The 20301-nt window shown below is 52.7% G+C and overlaps 1 protein-coding gene across 1 annotated transcript in view; it reads right to left on the bottom strand.

Moving 5' to 3' along the window:
* Positions 1-290: 290 nt before the first annotated feature.
* Positions 291-20301, bottom strand: part of TTC34 (tetratricopeptide repeat domain 34) — a 44753-nt gene continuing 24742 nt past the window's right edge. Inside the window, exons 5-11 of the mRNA XM_043922908.1 lie at positions 15540-16374; positions 12943-13168; positions 11625-11829; positions 10786-10952; positions 5972-6242; positions 4955-5169; positions 291-2121 (exon numbers count right to left, since the gene is read on the bottom strand). Coding sequence (XP_043778843.1) covers positions 1594-2121; positions 4955-5169; positions 5972-6242; positions 10786-10952; positions 11625-11829; positions 12943-13168; positions 15540-16374 — 2447 coding nt within the window. The 3' untranslated portion in view covers positions 291-1593. The remainder of the gene's footprint in view (positions 2122-4954; positions 5170-5971; positions 6243-10785; positions 10953-11624; positions 11830-12942; positions 13169-15539; positions 16375-20301) is intronic.

Here is a 20301-nt window from a genome sequence, read left to right as displayed (position 1 = left end):
CATTAACTTCTGCTTCCTGTTATTCATCCCTGCCTGTTAATTTCCTCTATTTCACTGTCCTTTTTAAACTTCTCAAGTTTAGGATGCACTTCATTTTGATTGGCTAGTGATGTACTCAGGGCGTGAACTTTTCTCAGCACTGCAACACATAGGGGTTCCCCTGGGCTGTTTTTTTGTTTTTTTTTTTTAACTATTTTTCCAATATTCTGCAATTCCAGTTTTGATTTCTTTTTGCATCCAAGAGGTGTTTCACCTGCAGGGAATTTTAAAACATCAATTTACAGCTTTATTGTCTTGAGAGTAGGTAATGCTCTTTGTGCCACATCGTAAGCATTTCTTTGGTAACCTTGGATTTTGAGAAAACAAGGTGCAGCCTGTGTTCTCAGGGGGACAATCTGATTCATACAGAAACCACCAGATCATTCTGCTATGATGGAGGCCATCCAGGGCCTATGAGTTCTTGTCCACTTGGACGCCATGGTGGGAGGCTGGGATATGGCCTCACATGGACCTTTAAATGTGGTAACGACCCCTGGCCCACATAGAAGTGGATGGGAAGGACTCGGGGTGGGGGTCTCTGCCAGCTCAGCAGTGAGGAGCTGGGGGTGGGAGACTGGTTGGGGGCTCTTCGAAGACCATCAGCTCCTGGGAAGCTGTGGTGAGTCAGGCATCTGCGAGCTCACTGTGATGAGCTCTGGCCTTGAGTGGACAGATGAGGGCAGGACGTCTTGCGGGAAGGAGAGCAAATGCACCCTCTGTCCCTTGCTTTACTCGATGGCCTATCCAGCAGTTGTGTTCATGAACAGGAGAGAAAAACTGCACAACTCGGACCTGGCTTCTTTGAAACCAACAGCAATGGGACCACGGCTGGACTTCTCCACTCCCCCGAGGAGAGAAGGTTTTCCAAGGCAACTGTGGTGGGGCTGGGTAAGTCTAATCATGTAGGAAGCACCTTTACATCCAACAGGAGATCGGATGCCAAGTAGATGCCTGGCTGCTCTGCTCACTGGGGGCCCCTTGGGGTAGGTGTCTCTGCTTGGCAGGGGAGGGAGGCCATATCATCCTCCCAAGATGCTGGCTTCCCTAGAGAACAACCTTGATGAAAGCATAGGTTTTGGGCCCAGCTTGAGAGTTTTTTGCCCTTGAGGGGCTCCAGGCCCTGCAGGATGTCTGGCCAGAGGTCAGGCCAGGGTCAAGGCTGCTCCACATCTGGAGAAGGGTTTTCTGGGCTGTCGTCATCTCCCCAGGGCTATGAGGGGCCAGCCTGAACCCCACTCAACCTGCAGGTCCCAAGCCAGGGACGAGGAAAAGGACTTCTCTCTAAGGCCCAAGCCCTACGTGTGGGCCAAGAGGGCCCCAGCTTTGAGGACCAGGTAGCTGTTAAGGGAAGAGGCTCTGAGCTTCCTAGGATGGTTGCTCCAGGCAGGTGGGGAGCTCTCTCCTCTGCTGCCCAAGGCTGGCCATCTGCTAATCCACCCAAGTCTAGGAAGAGGGAGAGGGTGGGGGGAGCACCTCCTTGAGCAACCTCCCCAGGGACTGGACGAAGAATGACGATGACAGGGTGGCCCCACAGCTGGGCCCGCGGAGTGCTGGTCAGTGGAGCCGGCAGCCAGAGGACGCCTCCCTCCGGATTCTCGCCTTCAGCCTCTTCAGGCTGCTGTGCCCTGGGTCCAACAGGAGGCCGGCCTCGGCCGCCGTCCAGGCCTCGCTGTAGCGTTGCTCAACCAGGCAACACCGCGCCTGGCACAAGAGTATGTGGGTGGCTGGAGCCCGGCCTGGCCGCTCCCACAGGCTGCTCTGGGCCTGGGTGGGTGCCAGGTGGAGGGCCTGGGCGAAGGCCCCTGCAGCCCCAGCCTCATCCCCCAGACCCAGCAGCAGGCGGCCCCGGGAGCAGAAGTCCTCCACCTGTGTCTGGAGGTTGCTGTCCCTTGAGCCCTCTCGGAGCACGTGGTCTAGGTCCCCAAGTGCCCGGCTAAACTCCTGTAGCTCGGCCAGGCAGGTGGCCCGACGGCGTAGGTGACAGTTGCTGCTGCCGCCCGCCAGGACAGCCAGTGAGCAGTAGCCCAGCGCCTGGCGGGGCTGTCCGGAGTTCAGGAGGGTGTCAGCTTCCTGGGCTGCAGCCTGCACAGAGGGGACGGAAGGAGGGAGGTCAGGCCATCCCCTCCAAGCCCTGCACAGCCAGCCACTGCTTGCTCCCCTGTGCAAATGCTGTCTGCTTCTTCTGGGGGGTAGTGTATGGAGGCACAGGGCAGTGACCACCCCCTTGTAATCCCTTCACCCTGCTTCTCACAGCCCTACTGTCCCAACTGTGGTCCCAGCTCCTCTTACCTGGGTGACCTTCTCTCTTCCCTCTGCTCCTCCCACTCTGATGGGGCTGCAGCCAGCCTTCCCCCTTCCCCCAAGGCTGCCCAGCCCCAGGACAGCAGCAATTGCTCCTCTGCCCAGCCTGTTCCTGGAGCCCCCTCCTGGACCCCAGATCAGAAAGGCAGGGTCTGCTCTGTGCTAGCGCTCTTCTCACTTCACTAACCAACCAGTCCAGTGAAGACAGAGTCAAGGCCAGGGAGACACTCTCCAGGCGCCCCCCCCTCCCCCCCCTGGTGTGTCCAGGAAGGCTGTGGTGGACTCACCCTCTGCCCCGTGGATGCAGCAGGGAAGGGCCAGAGGTCAGAGGGCGCTGTCCATCCTAGTACTCTTGCCCTGGGGACTCCTGGACTGAGGCCCTGGCCTCCCCCGTCTGGGTGGAGCAGCTCCAAGGGCCAATGCCATCCCTCTGCCCCCCAGGCTCACTTTCCTTTCCTGAGTGTGGCGGAAGCCCACTCTTCAAACCTGCCAAAATGCCTTACCTCCTCTCGCCATCCGCCCCGGATAAATCCGCTTGCCTCCCTTGGCTCCTCCTGCTCTCAAGAACCCACAGTGGCTCCCCAAGGCCTGATGGGGAACAACCACACGCTGCCTATCCCGCTGTCCCTCCCTCTCCCATGCAGCCAGGTGATACCAACGCCCCCGGCCACCGCCTGTCCTCAGGAAAGCACAGTGCACCCAGCAGGTGAGCACGCGGTCTTGTCTTCCCGGCCGTGCCACAGAGGATTGGCGACTCTATCTCTCGGTGCAGCGCCCTCTCTACGGGGAGGTCAAGAGCATCAGCAAGAGAGTCAAACCCCCGCGCAGCCCAGGGCAACTATTCCATCTCTTCTTGCTTCACCTACGGGTTCTGCGAAATAGGAGTGGAAAGTGACAAGGCGACACCAGCCGCGCAGGCTTAGTATCGCCGGAACGGGGCGCCACTACTTCCGTCTTACTTCCGTGTTGGCCCGCGTCGCCCAGCAACGGCCCAGCGTCTCGCGAATTCTCTCAGTAACGAAACCCGTCTCCAGGCGGCCCGGCCCTTCTAAGAACTCAAAGACACACCTTTGCCCAGCCCTGTCTTGTGAACTCCGAGACCTCAACCTAGCTCTCTTCTCCTAGCTCACAGCCTTCCTCCCCTTCCTCTGGGCTCTGAGACTCTAGCCCAGGACCCGCCTCTGAGATCTCTGGGCTTCGCAGCCGCCCCTCTGGTTCTCGGTCCTGATAACACACTCCTTGGTCTGCTCAGGGCTTCCTTGATATGTTCTTGGACTTCCCTTGTAGCTCAACTGGTAAAGAATCTGCCTGCAATGTGGGAGACCTGGGTTCGATCCCTGGGTTGGGAAGATCCCCTGGAGAAGGGAAAGGCTACCCACTCTAGTATTCTGGCCTGGAGAATCAGTCCATGGGGTCGCAAAGAGCGCAAAGACATGACTGAGCGACTTTCACTATCAGTTTTGGCCTGCTCAGCCCTACAAGGGCCGCCCCCCTACGTTGCTCATGGCTCCCTTAGCTCTTTCTGTCCCTAATGCCCATCCAGCCAACTTCCATAATTGACCCTTCGTTGAAACCCCTAGGTGGTTCTGTTTTCCTGATGGACCTGGAGTGACAGAGCCTGTGGAAGCATAAAGTGGCGAAATTCTTGCCCCAGGTCGTGCAGGGGTTCTTGACTGGCCTGCTGATGCTCTTGGCTTCTACCACCTACTGGTCCCTTCACAGCCCACCCCGTCCCCTGCTCCCTCAAAAAAAAAAAAAAAAAAAAAAGGTTAAACTCAGCCACTGCAGGGAAATCCATTCTGCTGTCTGCATTCCCCCAGTCCTCTTCCTGTACCTGCCTGGCTGCTTCTGCCTCCAGCAGGTGAAGGAAGGGGCCCTTCCCTCTGCCCCCACCCTGAACTTCTCCTCATTCCCCTTCCCCTGCACTCCACACCAGCTGCATTTTGATCACCTGTTCCTTTAACACTCCCAATTCTTTTCTGCCTCCAGTCTTTTGCCTTGGCCTCTGTATTGCCATGGCGATCTCACCTCCAGAGCTGCCTCGCAACCCCACTGCCCTGTCTCATGGTCTTCCTACACTTTCACCCTCTGAAGTGAGCCCCCACCCCCCCACTGTGGCACCCCCCTGAGATGCAAGGGCCATGGTGCTGGCAGTGGCTCCACCCAGGGCCTGATGGAATGTGCTCTTACCTTCTCGTCAAATGAGCAGCTGAAGGAAAAATCCCCTACCCAAAGAGCCCCAGCCCAACATCCCTTCAGGGTCCCTTTTGGTTCACTAAGGGTTCACCTGCTTGCTCTCTGGATGGACGTCCTTCACCTGGCCTGACCAGGGGATTGGGGCAGGGTTCCAATGAGGGCCAAGTGTTCCTGCCTGGCTCAATCTGGCTCTGAGGGTGTCGTCCCCTCCCCTCCTCAACCCCAAGTCAGCTTATATGTTTCACGCAAAGAAGACACCCTGGGGGTGTCAGGGCTTGAGCTGGCCAGACCCAGATGCCTTCTCCTGATCAGGTGCAGGGGGGCTTGCAGCGCTGCCCAGGGCCCCAGACCTGGGGGTCTCACACCCCAGGTGCCGGAGAGGGGCTGGGCTGGGGACTCTGAGGGGTGCTGTGCCCACCTGAGTGAGGCTCTGCCGCTCTGAAGCCTCCAGGAGACATAGTAGGAAGCCGAGGTCCTGGGCATCCATCTCTGCAAGGCACTGCAGGTCCTGTGCAGCGGCCACCACATCCCCCTTCTTGAGCCGGAGCAGCCCACGCCGGGCGCGGGCTGCCTCTGATGGAGGGCTGGGGTGCAGGACTTTTTGCAGATGGGCACCGGCCTCCTCAAAGCTGCCTGTCAGGGATTGGGGAAGGACAGTCACAGTGGGGCTAGGGCAGTGGTGGAGGGGGACACTAGGAAGCTCAGTACAGTATTTCTTGTTCAGCTCTGGCTCTGGGAGTGGCTGGTTAATGGAAGGCCTTAGTCTCAGAAGGAAGGAGCAGGGAACAGAGGGGCATAGTGACACCTTGTTGGTCACATGGATTCACCTGATGACCGAACCCCCCACCTAGGGGGTGTCATTAAACTCTATGACCCCCAGGTGGAGCAGTAGGACTCAGAGCTCCCTCACCATGGTCACTGAAAGGACCTGCTTTCTCTCCTGAGTAGGGCTGCATGGGATCAGAGCAGCCTCCGGGGTCCCCAAAGGCCTTGGTGGGGGCACCTCACAGGCTTGGAAGTGATGATGACATGCCTGGGAAATGCAGGTTGCAGAGAGAGCTCCCCATTCAACTTAGTGCTGAAATATTCTCAGGATTTTGCAGTAAAGACCAATGTTTTGGCATATGTGGGCCTAAGACAGTCTCACCCAGAACAGGGAAGTCTGTAAACATCTGAATAAGTGCATAAGTTAAAGAGGAGGCCTAAGCATCTGAGCCTTTCACAAAACCCCAAATCATGGCTTCAGCTCATCTTCCGGTGGACAAAGTTGCACAGGGGACCCACATGGGAACAGGTCACAAGTCCTGGGACTCAGGGTGGGAGGTACCTTAGATGCCACTGAGTCCAGGGTCTCTTTCTCCCATTTTACACAAAAGAGTTCAGGGTGGGAGAAGTACGGACGATGCTCACGTCCTGTGTCTGGGCAGACACATACCCACTGCAGCGAGCGCATCTGCCAGAAGCATGTGCCAGAGGGGCTGCCTGGCATCAATTTCAATCAGTGCTTTCCCTGCAGCCAGGAGGTTCTGGGCATCCTTGTCATCGAGGCGGGCCCCTGTGTCTGGCAGCTGATTCAGGAGGGCCCGGCAGCGGGAGGAGAGGCTCTGGGTGATAAGGGCCTGGGCCTCCGGCTTCAGAGAGCAGATCTCAGGAACTGCGGTTCTCGGGCTGAGCCTCAGAGCGGAGAGGATGTCGTCCACAGCCTCCTGCAAGGGGAGGAGGTCAGGGTTGGTGGCAGAAGTCGTCCCATATTTGTTGTGTTCCTCTCAGTGCCCTAGTGTTGGGGACACCAGAACAGGCAGATGGTCCAGTCCCTGCCCTTTCACCATGGGGTGAGGGTCAGTCAACAGGAGGGCCTGTAGGGTGAGCTGTCAAGGCAGTGTGTGGTGAAGTTACAGCAATGGTATCAGAGTTCTGGACAGGGGTGATGGTCTGGAGCCCCAAAAGGGCCATGCTGATCAAGAACCCGCTATGGCACAGAGCGGGGCTTGGGCTGGCAGCAGAAGGGCCAGAGGCCAGGGGCTGAGCCTGCAGCTCGGAGGTGAGGAGGGGAAGAGGAGTTTGGAGGCCCTGATGATGCTGTTGGAAGCACATGAGGTCCAGGGAGGCTGGGCCCTTTAGGAGAGCCTTGACCCTGGAGAGTCATTTGCATCTGACCTCTGACCTGGCCAACAGTCAGGATCCATGAAACCACCCTCAGGTCCATCCTCCTGTTGGTTTTCTAGTTGTTCTTTTCTTTGTACTTTGATGTCTTTCCCCCTCCTTTTCTACCTTCTTTTGGGTTAATTGAATAGGTTTATTATTTTATTTTAGTTCCTCCTTTAGCCTCTTAGCTCTGCCTCTTTTTGGGAATTCCCTGACTACCCAGTGGTTAGGACTCTACATTCTACTTCAGGGGGCACAGGTTTGATCTCTGGTCAGGGAACTAAGATCCTGCAAGCTGTGCTGTGGCCAAAACAAAAACACAACACAACAAAACAAAACAGGAAACTCTGCCTCTCTTTAACATTTTCTAGCTGTTGTCCTATAGGTTACAAAGTCTCTTGCTCAGCTGCTCAGTCATGTCCAACTCTTACGACCCTATGGACTGTGTAGCCAGCCAGGCTGCTCTGTCCATGGGGTTTTTCAGGCAAGAATACTGGAGTGGCTTGCTATTTCTTCCTCCAGGGGATCTTCTCGACCCAGGGATTGAACCTGCATTTTCTGCATTTCCTGCATTGGCCACTGAGCCACCTGGGAAGCCCATAAGTACAAAATGTGTCTCTAGAAATGCCATCCCATTGTTTTCTGGCTTCCATTGTTTCTATGAAAAGTCAATCATTGCTCATACTGCTCTTCTGTTCAGTCGTCCCTGAGTCTGCAACCCCATGGACTGCAGCACGCCAGGCTTCCCTGTCCTTCACTATCTCCCAGAGTTTGCTCAAACTCATGTCTGTTGAGTTGGATTATTACTGTTGTTCTACTATATGTAATATTTATTTTTCTCTCTGGCTGCCTTGAATATGTTCTGTTTATCTTTTGTTTTCAGAAATTTGATCAAGGTGCGCCCAAGTGTGGTTCTCTTTGTGTTTATCATCTTGGGATTTGTTGAGCTTCTTGTAAAATTTTTGGGCATTATTTCTTCAAATACTTTTACAACAACAAATACATGTATTAATATAAATACATGTACATATATTTGCCCCATTGTTTCTCCTCTGGGACTATAATTATACATATGCTGGACTGCTTGGTATCATCCCAGAGGTCACTGAAGCCCCCTTCATTAAGGAGAAAATTGTTTCCCCCACTCTGTTCTTCAGATTGGATAATTCCTACTGGTCCATCCTTAATTTTACTAACCTTTTCTTTGGCTGTTTCCAACCAGTTGTTAAGCGCATCTGGTAAATTTAAAATTTTAGATACACCTTTCAGCTCCAGAATTTCCACTTGATTCTTCTCTATAGTTTCTGTTTCTCTGCTATGATTTTCCATCTGTTCATTCATTATGAAAAATTTTCCTTGACGTTCTTCACATGTTTATAATCCCTGTTTCAACACCCTTATCTATTAATTTCAACATTTGTACCATCTCAAGTTCTGTTTCTATTGAGTACTTACTTTTCTGATTACTGGTCACATTTCCTGGTTCTCTGGGTGTTCAGCAGTTTTTTGATTTTGGGCTGGAAGTTGTGGATAGTACATTGTAGAGCCTGGACTATGTCACCGTCTCATAAAGGAGGTTGTGTTTTATTCTGGTGGCTCATTTTGTTTCTGTTAGATTTGGTTTTGTTCCTTGTGAGGGCAGATCCATTTCAGTTTTGAACTTAGTCCTAAAATATGACCTTGATTTGGTCTCCCTCATGGCTCAGTGGTAAAAAAATCCGCCTGTCAAGCAGGAGACATTGATTCGATCCCTGGGTTGGGAAGGTCCCCTGAAGAAGGAAATGGCTACCCACTCCAGTGTTCTCACCTGGGAAATCCCATGGACAGAGCCTGGTGGGCTATAGTTCATTGGGTCACAAGAGTCGGACATGACTGAAGTGACTAAAAACATGAACTTTACTTAGGGCATGGTCTCAGCTGAGTGCCTAAGGTATTCAGAAGAGTCTCTGCTCTGGAGGGGTCAGGATTCCAACATCTCCTGCCACCTGTGAGCTCTGTGGGGCCCCTGCACTTGCAGATCAGCTCAGACAAGAACCCACCTGGAATCCCATGAAGGCTTCTCCCTTCTGCATAGCCCCAGTTTCTCCATTGCCCTTTGTTGCAAATTTCAGCTACCTCACCAGCCAGGAATCCCAGCCTCTGCCTCCTCAGCTCAGCAAGCCGACTGCCCCACCTCCTGGTGAGTAACAGGAAAGGCTCCCCAGGCAGAAAGTCAGGTTATTGTGGGGCTCCCCTGGGGCTCCCCTTTTGTGGTTTCCCTTCTCTCAGGGATGGCAGGTCTTCACTGTCTGTTGTCCAGGATCTGAAGACAGTTGCCATGTATTTTATTTAGGTATTTTGTTTTCAGAAGCCCAGTATCTATTACCTCTTCTAGTCACACACTTTTGAAGTCCAGGAACGGGGTTCTCCTGGAGCAAGTGTGTGGGGGACAAGGTCTTAGACAGAGTCCTTAGATGGCTGGATGAAAGTATGGTAATCTCTAATCCTCCCTAGACCATGACCTGGGTCCAACCTGACCCTGGTGCTGGCCAGTGGCAAACCTATTGGCTGGTTACCTTTGCAAGGAAAAAGTCCAATTCTGTGCTGGCTCATGGGAATTCCAGCTCCCACCCATGGAGCCCTCACTGAGGACCAGGCACCAGGCTAAATGGTCCTGAATGGCTGCTTCCCAGGGGGTGCAGTTGTAAGGAATTTACCTGCTAATGCAGGAGAGGAAAGAGAGGTGGATTTGACCCCTGGGTCAGGAAGGTCCGCTGGAGTAGGATATGGCAACCCACTCCAGTATTCTTGCTTGGAAAATTCCATGAACAGAGGAACCTGGCAGACTACAGTCCATAGGGTCTCAAAGAGTCGGACATGGCTGAGCACACTCGCACGCATGAGGCTGAGTATCTGACAGCCTTGAATAAGCACTTTCCTCTCAAGGCTGAGGATCTGATGACCTTGAACAAGCACCCCTCCCCCCATTTTACTGATGTTGAAACAAAGCTCAGAGATGTTTCAGGATTTGCTCAGAAAATTGGAGGTGGGGGAGAAGGATTCTGGATTCTGGACCTTCGCAGGCTGACTCAGAGCTTCTCTCTTAGTGAAAGGCTGGAGGGCTTGTGGGCACTTGGCCTCAGTCCATCTCTAGGAGAAGGAAGTTCAGGGGGGACAAGGTGGGGTAGCCTCTGCTTAGAGATGTTTCTGAGGCTCTCAGAGGAGAGCTCTCAGAGGAGCTGCTGGCATGTTGGGAGCACCCAGGGGCGGGGTTCCAGGGGTTTGCCTCCTGGCTGAATCCCGTCTCTGTTTAGTGGGCTCGTCTCTGAGAACCCAGGTGCTTTCCCAGCACAGGAAGGGGCCTGCAGAGGGCTGGGCTCCCAACCACACGTGCGTGCCCAGGCTGGAACAGACACCAGGTGCCAGTGACCTCGGGGAAACGTGATACACTGGCAGGCAGAAGCACCGTCTTCAGAGGCTCTCATTCCGGTGGTATCTTGGATGGATCTCTTTTCCTTGTCTTCTGTGACTCCAGTCCTTAAGGAATTCAGAAGCCTGGCAGGCTGGTTACCTCTGGGCTGTACTTTGACCCAGCGAAGCATCAGAGCAGACAGTGGTTTCAGTTTCTCACCCATGACATCACTCTTGGCTGCAAACTGCCCTTGTCCAGGGCTGTTTGGCTGTGGCTGCCTCTGAACACAGCTTCTCTGTGGAAAGTACCTACCCTGGGCCTGGCAATGGACTACCTCCCACCCCCGCCCCTGCATGCCAACCACCCGAAACCACAGGTCCTGTATAGACAGCTTAGGGTGGCACCCAAGAGGCAGCCAAGGTCTCTTTACTCCAAGGTGGGGTCCCCCCACTAACCCTGAGACTTTGCATATCTATCCACATTGATGGAAGCTGGGAGCACAGGGACTCTTCAGATGAGAGCGAAAGGCTACCTGAAACCAGGGATGTGACGGTGAGTCTCCGTGAGCCCCAGAGCGGGCAGGGTTTTGATGCATGTGTCACACTCGATGCCTGGTCCTGCATCCTCTCTCCTGGGGGCCTGAGAAGGAGTGCAGTGCCTCTCCTGAGCACCACCACCTGCCCTGTCCCAAGTGGGGAGCGTGGGGCTGGTACCTTCTGCTCATCCAAGGCCAGGTGCAGGAGTGCCCGGCCGCACAGTGCCTGTGCGTTCCCTGGCTCAGCCCTCAGCACGGAGGTGAAGTCAAACATGGCTGTCTTCTTCTGGCCCAGGAAGCCGTAACAGCGGGCTCGGGCGAGCAGGGACTCAGTGGCCCGATTTCCTGAAGGAAGGGGGCGTGGCGTCAGGATGTGACCTCTGCAGGGCACGGCCAGCTTCAGCGCGTCTGCCCTTACTCAGTAGTTTCTGCACCCGCCCTGGTGCCCAAAGGGTTGGGGGAAGGGGTGCACCAGCTCTGGGGTCACCTGGGAAGCTCACAGACTGCTGGGCACCAAGACACACTGGGGAGCAGTCTGGATTGGCCTGGGGGCCCTGGCTGTGGAACACAGACAGCCTGGCTCCGGGAGCCCAACCTGGATGGGTGGTGTCTGGGAGAGTTGGTGGACAGTCAGAGGGGGCTTCCCAGAGGAGGGGGCACTGCAGCTGCATTTGAAGTGAGATGAGGGGAGGTACGAGGTGGGGAAGGATCCGAGCAGCTGGTCATGGAATGGCTGCAGGCATGAAAGTGCCAGCCTGGTCCCCCTACCCTCAGGGCCTGGATGTGTGGTATGGAGCCCAGGATACAGGGGAGGGTCCCAGTTCAGGCCCCAGCTGGCTGGGCCCTCTCCTAGGCTTTAGCATGAAGGTGACCAGGGGTCAGGAAACACCTGTGAACCAAGCATGTGCTCAGACCGCTGGTGCCTGACAACACCCCTTCTCCACATGGCACAGGCTCCTCTTATCCCCAGGTACCTGGCAGAATGGGGGTGGGAGGAGGGGGGCGGGAGGCTCTTACCTGAGGCAAAGATGGCCAGAGAGAGGTAGGCGATGGCCTCCCTGGTGTGGGCCCCGCCCTCGGCCCCTCCTGGTCGTGCCCGCAGGATGGCCAGGGCCCTCGCATGGCAGTGGCCCCAGAGCAGCTGCCGGTCCTCGTGACAGAAGACGGCCAGGGTGGACTGGAGGCAGGCCGTGTCCCCTGACTGGACCACCTTCTTCACCAGCTGCAAGGGAAGGGGTGTCACCATTGGGCCCTCTCTGAGGCCGGCTCAGACAGCTCCACCCCCATCCTCCGCGCAGGGGTGTGGCTCAGGGATACGGCTTGCAAAGGCGTGGCTCATGGGGGCGTGGCTCTCGGGGGAGGGACTTCGGGCTGGGGTGGCTGTGGTGGTGGTGATGATGGTCTTAGCCTCCTAGAGCCGCACCTCCTCCTCCATTACCGGCAGGCAGAGATCTGGCCTTACGGACCTGCGCACGGCAGGTCTGAGAAGTTCAGGGAAAGCGGGCTTTCAAATTAATAAAGTGACAGAGGCCCGGGGAGTCCTTCAGAAGGCACCAGGAGGGCCCCTGGGACTTGTCCCTGCTCTGGGCGGAGTGAGTGGGGAGGGGATGGGACATAACTTCACAGCTACCCACCCGATACTGCCCCTGCCCGTTGCACATGTGTGGACGCCGGTCCCAGAGCAGGACAGGCAGGACCCAGAGCATCCTTCCCTCCCACGCTTACGGCCCAACTCAGGGCAACCAGAGCCCAAAAGAGGCCAGAGCGGAAGAAGCAGGCTGACAGGTTCCACAGCCCTGCCCCAAAGCCTGACATCTCTTTCCTGGAACATGATCTTCTGCCCTCACAGGACCTGAGGGAGGCGAAGTCACACTGCCCCTGGGAGCCGAGTGGTCTCCAAGGGAGGAGGGCAGGGCTGGAGAGTCTGGGGGCTCTTCCACCCTGGGACAGGGTCATCAGCAAGCCTAGTTTACTTGGGAGATTTGGGACTAAGCTCTGCTGACACTCAGCTCATGGCTTTTTCTTCATAGCAACAAAAGCAAATACAGAGCACTATTGCATGATGGAGGTAGACTGGGCCCTGGGGTACCTGCTGCAGCTAGTTCTCATGAGAACCTGAAAGGCCAGGGTACAGTTGAGACTGAGGGTCAGAGAGGTGAGGACTTGCTGGAGGTGGCAGAACTGGGGCTGAGACAAGCTGTGCCTGGGACAAGCTGCGGCTGGGACAAGTCTGGGTGCAGGGTGTTGAATGAGGGGCAAGTGGGGGCCTGGTGCCCTCCACAGCACTGTGCCCTGTGTCAAGCTGCCCTGCTGTGGCTTGCTGGGGCCCTCTCACCTGGTTGGCATCGTAGGAGAATCCCCTCCGGAGCTGCAGCAGGGCCAGCCGCGTCAGCACAGGGGCCGCCTGAGGCCTCCGGGAGAGGGCTGCCAGCAGGGCCTTGTGGGTGTCGTCCAGGCGGCCCAGGCGGTATAGGGCGTCAGCTGCCAGGAGGCGAGAAGCCTCATCCTCCGTGTCCAGTTCCATCAGGAGCGTGGCCAGCTGGTGCACGCCGTGCGCATCCCTGTGGAGAGAGCAGCTGGGGGAGAGCTGACCCTTCCCTACACCCCTTCCATCTGCCCAGGAGGTGGGCTGCAGGCAAATCCTACTTCCTGCACCTTGTCCAGGCAGCTCCCTTCCTGCTGCTTCTCAGAGACCAGGTTTCTACAGGAGGGTGCCGGCTCATGCTGGCCGCAGAGCCCGGAGCTGCCCTTTCTGACCCTCTCCCACCCTATGGGGCAGGCATTTCACAGATGAGGAAGCAAGGCTGTATGCTGACCTCCAGCCCACTCTGCCCTAGTTTTCTTTTCTGCAAAAACAGGTAACAGTGTTGGCCTTGCAGGGCTCAGGTGTGTGGTCCGCAGAGCTAGATAATGCACAGGCTGCACTTGGAATGACCCCGGGGCCCTCTTGGGAATGAGCTTGAGCTCCTACTGGGACACAGCTGGAGCCTGGAATTGACGGTTCCCAAGAGAACAGGTATAAAGGGCCCCAAATCTCCTACAAGAAAATTCCTCCTCACCAGCAAATCAAAGCGATGCAAATGAAGGAACTGGGGCCGAGGAAGCCAGTGTGTGTGTGTGTGTATGTGTATGTGTGTATGTGTATGTGTGTGTGAATGTGTGTATCTGTGTGTATGTGTGTGTATGTGTGTGTATCTGTGTGTATGTGTATGTGTGTGTGAATGTGTGTATCTGTGTGTATCTGTGTGTATGTGTGTGTATGTGTGTATATCTGTGTGTATGTGTGTGTATGTGTGTGTGTATCTGTGTGTATGTGTGTGTGTATCTGTGTATGTGTGTGTGTGGTGTGTGTGTGTGTGTGTGTATCTGTATGTGTGTGTGGGGTGTGTGTGTGTGTGTGGTGTGTGTGGTGTGTGTGTATCTGTGTATGTGTATGTGTGTGTATCTGTGTATGTGTGTGTGGTGTGTGTGTGTGTATCTGTATGTGTGTGTGGGGTGTGTGTGTGTGTATGTGTGTGTGTGTGTATCTGTGTATGTGTATGTGTGGTGTGTGTATGTGTATCTGTATGTGTGTGTGTGTTTGGTATGTGTGTGTGGTGTGTGTATGTGTATCTGTATGTGTGTGTGTGTTTGCTGTGTGTGTGTGGTGTGTGTGTATGTATCTGTATGTGTGTGTGGGGTGTGTGTGTGTGTGTGTATGTGTGTGTGGTGTGTGTGTGTATCTGTGTATGTGTGTGTGGTGTGTGTGTGTGTGTATATCTGTGTATGTGGTGTGTATGTGTGTGTGTGGGGTGTGTATGTTTATGTGTGTGTGTATGTATCTGTGTATGTGTGTGTGTGGTGTGTGTATGTGTATCTGTATATGTGTGTGGGGTGTGTGTGTGTGTGTGTGTATCTGTGTATGTGTGTGTGTGGGGTGTGTGTGTGTGTATCTGTATGTGTGTGTGGGGTGTGTGTGTGTGTGTATGTGTGTGTATCTGTGTATGTGTGTGTGGTGTGTGTGTATGTGTATCTGTATGTGTGTGTGTATGTGTATGTGCGTGTTTGTGTGTGTGTGTATCTGTGTGTGTGTATGTGTATGTGTGTGGTGTGTATGTGTGTATCTGTGTATGTGTGTGTGGGGTGTGTGTGTGTGTGTGTGTGGTGTAGGGATGAGGATGCTGACATCAAACACACCAGGGCCCCCCTGCTCAGTGTTAGTTTTGCTAAAACACCTTCTCACCACCTCCCAGCAACCAGAGAAATGCCAATCAAAACATCTGCAGATTCACCCACGGGGCTGCCGAAGAAATTTGCAGAAGGAGCATCAGGGCTGGAGCATGTGGCCTGATGGGCAGGTGGGCAGCTCCAAGGTCAAGGGCCTCACAGGGAGCTATGCCCTCTGACCCCAGAGCTCAGCTTCTGTTGAATCTTTAGGGCAGAATAGTCCAAGAGTGGATGTTACCACGGTAGCATTACAGCTAAGAGCAGAGGAGCTGGGAATGCCGGAAGCCCTGTTGGGATGTTCACAGGATGAGCTACCAGGCTGTCTGAGAAAGGTAAGTAGCAGCAGAAGAAATGTTCATGATTCAGTGAGTAAAAACGTGGGTTATATTTGCATACTGAGCACAAATTCAGTTTTGTGAACTCTATTTTATATGTACAAAGAGAAACAAGGGAACGCAAACTGGGATGACGGGTAAGCTCTGTTTTTTCATTTCCATTTTTGAGTTTCTAATTTTCTAAGTGCATAATGTATCTGCCGTTTTGGACCAAGGGTCAAAGATCTGGGCTCCAGGACTACACCCCCAACCAGGGCCTTAGGGAAATCACCTAGCAACTCCCTGCCTCAGTTTACTCATCTATAAAGTAGTACGGCACACACCCCGACTACCTTGGAGCAGACCAGAATGAAGCAGCAGCCCCAGGTGGGTGCGCGGGGCTAGTGTTTACCCTTCCTGCACAGCAGGGCTGTCTGTCTCCCCGGCCTTAGTCCGGCGGCCCCGCCAGCTCTTGGGTCCTGGCTCTGGCCTCCGCTGCAGCATCTTGCGGCCCTCCTCGCGCAGCACGGTCAGCAGCAGCCCCCGTTGGTTCCAGGGCACGTAGGTCTTGGTGACAAGTAGAGTTTCCTCGGGGCCTAGGCGGCAGGCGGTAACGTAGTCCAGTGCACCCAGGAAGGCACTGCCCTCCAGCACTCGCAGGAGCCCGCGGCCGCACAGGGCGCGCACGCAGCCACTCAAGTGAGGCGGTCCCAGCTCCACTACTGCCTGGAAGTCCTCCTGGGCGCTACCTGAGTCGCCAGAGTGTAGCGCGCAGAAGCCGCGCAGCGCCATCAGGGGCGCGCGGTCCCCGGCACGGTCCCCGGTGCGCGAGGGCCGGAGCAAGCGCTCACACAGCGCTCTGGCGCCCGCCGCGTCGCCTGCCAGCAGCAGGCACTCGGCCAGTCGGGCGCCCAGTGCGGGGCGCGCCCCGGGCGGGGCGACTCGACACAGGACCCGGAGCGCTTGGGTCACCGGGACCAGCAGTTCACGGCCAGAGTCCTCGCGGAGCTCGGGGCGACTCCGAACCGTCTCCTGGAAGTGGGAGAAGCCCACGTCTGCAGCCTCCTGCACTTGGGCGTGCAAGCGCTCCTGGTCCCTGGCGGAGAGCACAGCCTCGAACTGCCTCCGAGCCCCCGAGGGGCTCTCCCGGAAGGCCCGGTGCAGGTCCGGAAGCAGGTCTTGGGCCCCGCTGTCTAGGAAAAAGGTCGCTGCAGCGCGGGTGACCAACAGGGTGGCCAGACGCTCGCCTGGGGAGAGAACAGAGGCGTTGGTCTGTCTGTTGGGCCATGTCCTCCAGGGGAACCACGTGTAGACTCCAACCCTCCAGTGGAGGACCCTCTGAAGCATCTCATGCCAAGCCCCTGGAGTCTCAGTGGCCAAGGACAGGGCATGAAGAGGATGAGGGCTGGCAGGAGGCTGGGAGCCCCTCAGAAGGTTTCTGGCCTCTAGAACACAGGCTCAATAGTTGAGCCACCAGGGAAACCCTGGGTCAATCTCTGTTGACTTCCTTATCTCCTGACTGTGGCTCACCTTTTATTTTCGTTTCTTTGCATGTTTAGTAATTTTAAAAATTGTACACTAGACATCCGGTTGATTTTTTGTAGAGACTCTGGGTTCAGTTATGTTTCTTTGAAGAGAACTGAATTTTGTTTTAGCAGGCAATGAGTGCTCTTTGGAAGGACCGATGTTGAAGCTGACACTCCAATACTTTGGCTACCTGATGCGAAGATCTGACTCATTTGAAAAGACCTTGATGCTGGGAAAGATTGAAGACAGGAGGAGAAGGGGACGACAGAGGATAAGATGGTTGGATGGCATCACCGAATCAATGGGAGATGAATCTGAGTAGACTCTGGGAGTTGGTGATGGACATGGAGGCCTGGCATGCTGTGGTCCATGGGGTCTCGAAGAGTCAGACATGGCTGAGCAACTGAACTGAACTGAACTGAAACTGGCTAGGATCAAACTCAAAAGTCTGTCTTCTCAAGTGGGAAGCAGCTGAAAATCCCATTTAGTTCTTGCAGCTTCCAGCTGTTACTTTTTCAGGCCACCCAGTCTCTCTTGTCGGAGAAGGCAATGGCACCCCACTCCAATACTCTTGCCTGGAAAATCCCATGGACAAAGGAGCCTGGTAGGCTGCAGTCCATGGGGTCGCTAAGAGTTGGACATGACTGAGTGACTTCACTTTCACTTTTCACTTTCATGCGCTGGAGAAGGAAATGGCAACCCACTCCAGTGTTCTTGCCTGGAGAATCCCCGGGACAGGGGAGCCTGGTGGGCTGCCGTCTATGGGGTCGCACAGTCGGACACGACTGAAGTGACTTAGCAGCAGCAGCAGTCTCTCTTGTGTGTGCAGGTCAGTGGACAGCCAAAGGTTTAAGTGGATTTAATATACAGATTTAATCTCCTTGCAAGGAGACCAAACCAGTCATTCTTAAAGGAAATCAACCCTGAATATTCATTGGAAGGACTGATGCTGAAGCTGAAACTCCAATATTTGGTCACCTGATGCAAAGAACTGACTCACTGGAAAAGACCCTGATGCTGGGAAAGATTGAAGGCAAGAGGAGAAGGGGACAACAGAGGACGAGGTGGTTGGATGGCATCACTGACTGGATGGACATGTGTTTGAGCAGGCTCTGGGAGTTGGTGATGGACAGGGAAGCCTGGTGTGCTGTAATCCATGGGGTCATGACTTAGTGACTGAATAATGAAGAACAGCAATACATGGATTTGGGGTCTTATCTCTTTTCCTCCCTGAATGTGGCTCTATCCTTTTTAGGATTTCCCCTCTAACTTTGCAATTACTTTTCTCATCCCTAGTTTCTGTCATATGACATCTCAAATGAGTAAAATGGCAATTTTCTGTCCTATGTGGATTGAGGAGTCAAAAAGCTGCAAAACTACAAATCTCACCTTGTGTAGTCTTCATCTTTTAGGGTCAGTCTCTGGTTTCTGCCTGCATTTGGTCACTGTTCAACTGCCAAATATTTGCATTTTATATTTTGCCCCAATTTTATAATTATCTGTGGGACACACAGTTTAGTCTAGCTAGTTCAACATTATTGAAATCCAGAATCTTTTATTGTTAGATTAAAACATTTTGACAGTCTGGTGGTGAGGGGATATAACATGCTATAATGTTACCACTGTTGTTTTAATTTTCATTTTCCTGATTGCTGGTGAGGCTCATTTATTTAAAAATACTTTCTTGCCAATCTGGTGGGTAGAGAAAGTGGTATCTCATTGTTTTAATTTGCATTTGTATCATTACTATGATGTTGAATATTTTCCACATATTTATTAGCCATCTGTGTTTTCTCCTTTGGGAAATGCATTTGCCAGTTCTTGTACTGGATTTTTTCTCCCTTATGGATATGTAGGAATTCTTTAAATACTCTGAGTACTCATCTTTTACCCACTGAATATTTTGGAAATATTTTCTCTCTGTTGTGGATTGTCCTCTCATTTTCTACAATTGTGGGCAAAATAGAAGTTTAAAAATTTCAATTCAATCAAATGTATCAAATTTTTCTTTATTGTTTCCATTACTTTTGCATCTTAAGAAGCCTAGCTGTACACAGAACCTTAAGATATTCTCTCATATTTTCTTTTAGAAAATGTAAAGCTTAGTTGTTAACATAATTCACCTGGAATTTACTTTTTTTGCATGGTTTGAGGTAGAGAATTGGTACTATGTACTGAATCATGGTCCTTTTTTTCCCCCTGTAGCTTTGCAATGCTTACTCTCATATATTAAGTTCCAGATAATTATAGGTCTGTTTCTGGGCTCTCTAATTTGTTTTATTAGTCCATCTATTTCTCAAGTCAATATCTTTCTGTATTGATTAGTATAGCTTTGTATTAACTGGTAGAGACAATCGTATACCACTGTCGTCTTCTCCTTCTTCTCCCCTCTCCACTCCCCTTCTCTTTCGGCTCTTACTCCTTCCTCTTTGTCTTGTCTATTATTGGTCCTTTGCTCTTCTACTATCATATCAAATATTTCTAACAGTAGACATTGGCTATCTCTCTGCTTACAGAGGCGTTATTTATTTTATTTTAATAAAGTTCTACAGAGTTCTCCATAAAGTCATATGGCTCATTGAAATAAATTATTTTCTTTTGCTACAGTAAAAGGTGTACTTTAAAACCATTAAGCTCCTATTCATTGTTGGTGTCTGTAAACATAAATACTTTTTGTATCTCCTGTTAAATTCTACTCCTATATCTAATACATTTTTGTTGTTTCTGTTGGGTTTCTACATAGCTAATCATATTGTCTGAAATAATGGTTGCTTTATCTCTTCCTTTCTAGTCTAATTATTTCCCCTTATTGCATTGGCTAGCATCTCTAAAGCAATGATGTATAAATGGGGGTGTGGGCAGCCACCACATTCTTGGTTCTAAAATATCACTATTAAGTATGATATTTTGGTAGGTTTTGATAGGTTTTATCTTTTCCAATTAAGTAAGTTTTCTTCTATTCCTGGTTGTTAAAATTTTGGAGATGTTAAATATTATAAAATACTCTCCCCTAATTTATTCCCTAATTTTTCTTCCATTAATTAATGTTATAAATTACATTATTATAGAAACATAAGCCTATAAGTCCTGTATTATTTAAGTCAGTTTTGGTTAAAGGATGCATCAAAAACCAATGCTTTGACTCAGTATACAGTTATATCAGCTACTGTTGCTATGTAACAAAATGCCACAAAACCTAATGACTTAAAGCAACAACTTTTCTATTTGCAGTGATTTTTCTTCAATTTGGGCTGAACTGGCAGTTCTGTTGGTCTTATCGGGGATCATTCCTGCGGCCAAGGCCGTCTGGGGCTTGACTGGGCAGGCAGGTGTAAGGTGGCCTCACTCACATGTCTGGGGTCCTGGTGTTGGCCATAGGCTGAGCCTCCCTCCTGGTGTGGGCCCTCGTGATTCACTAGTTACCTTCTGTGCATGACACTGAGGAGGTTCCAGGAGGATGGAGGTGGAGCCTGGCTTCCAGAACCACACAGCATCACTTCTGCTGCTTTCTGCTGGTCCCAGCTAATCTCAAGGCCAAGCCAACTCTGTTTCCATGCTGGGTGAATCATGGCTATGTCTCTCACCTACCCCATTAGTTCTTAATGAGGAATCTTGAACAAACAGGATATGGCTCCTGGGGACTTTCC

The sequence above is a fragment of the Cervus elaphus genome, chromosome 14 (assembly GCF_910594005.1).
Source record: "Cervus elaphus chromosome 14, mCerEla1.1, whole genome shotgun sequence".
NCBI classification, from domain to species: Eukaryota; Metazoa; Chordata; class Mammalia; order Artiodactyla; family Cervidae; genus Cervus; species Cervus elaphus.
The sequence above is the reverse complement of the archived record's forward strand: the minus strand, read 5'-3'. Positions and strand labels throughout refer to the sequence as shown.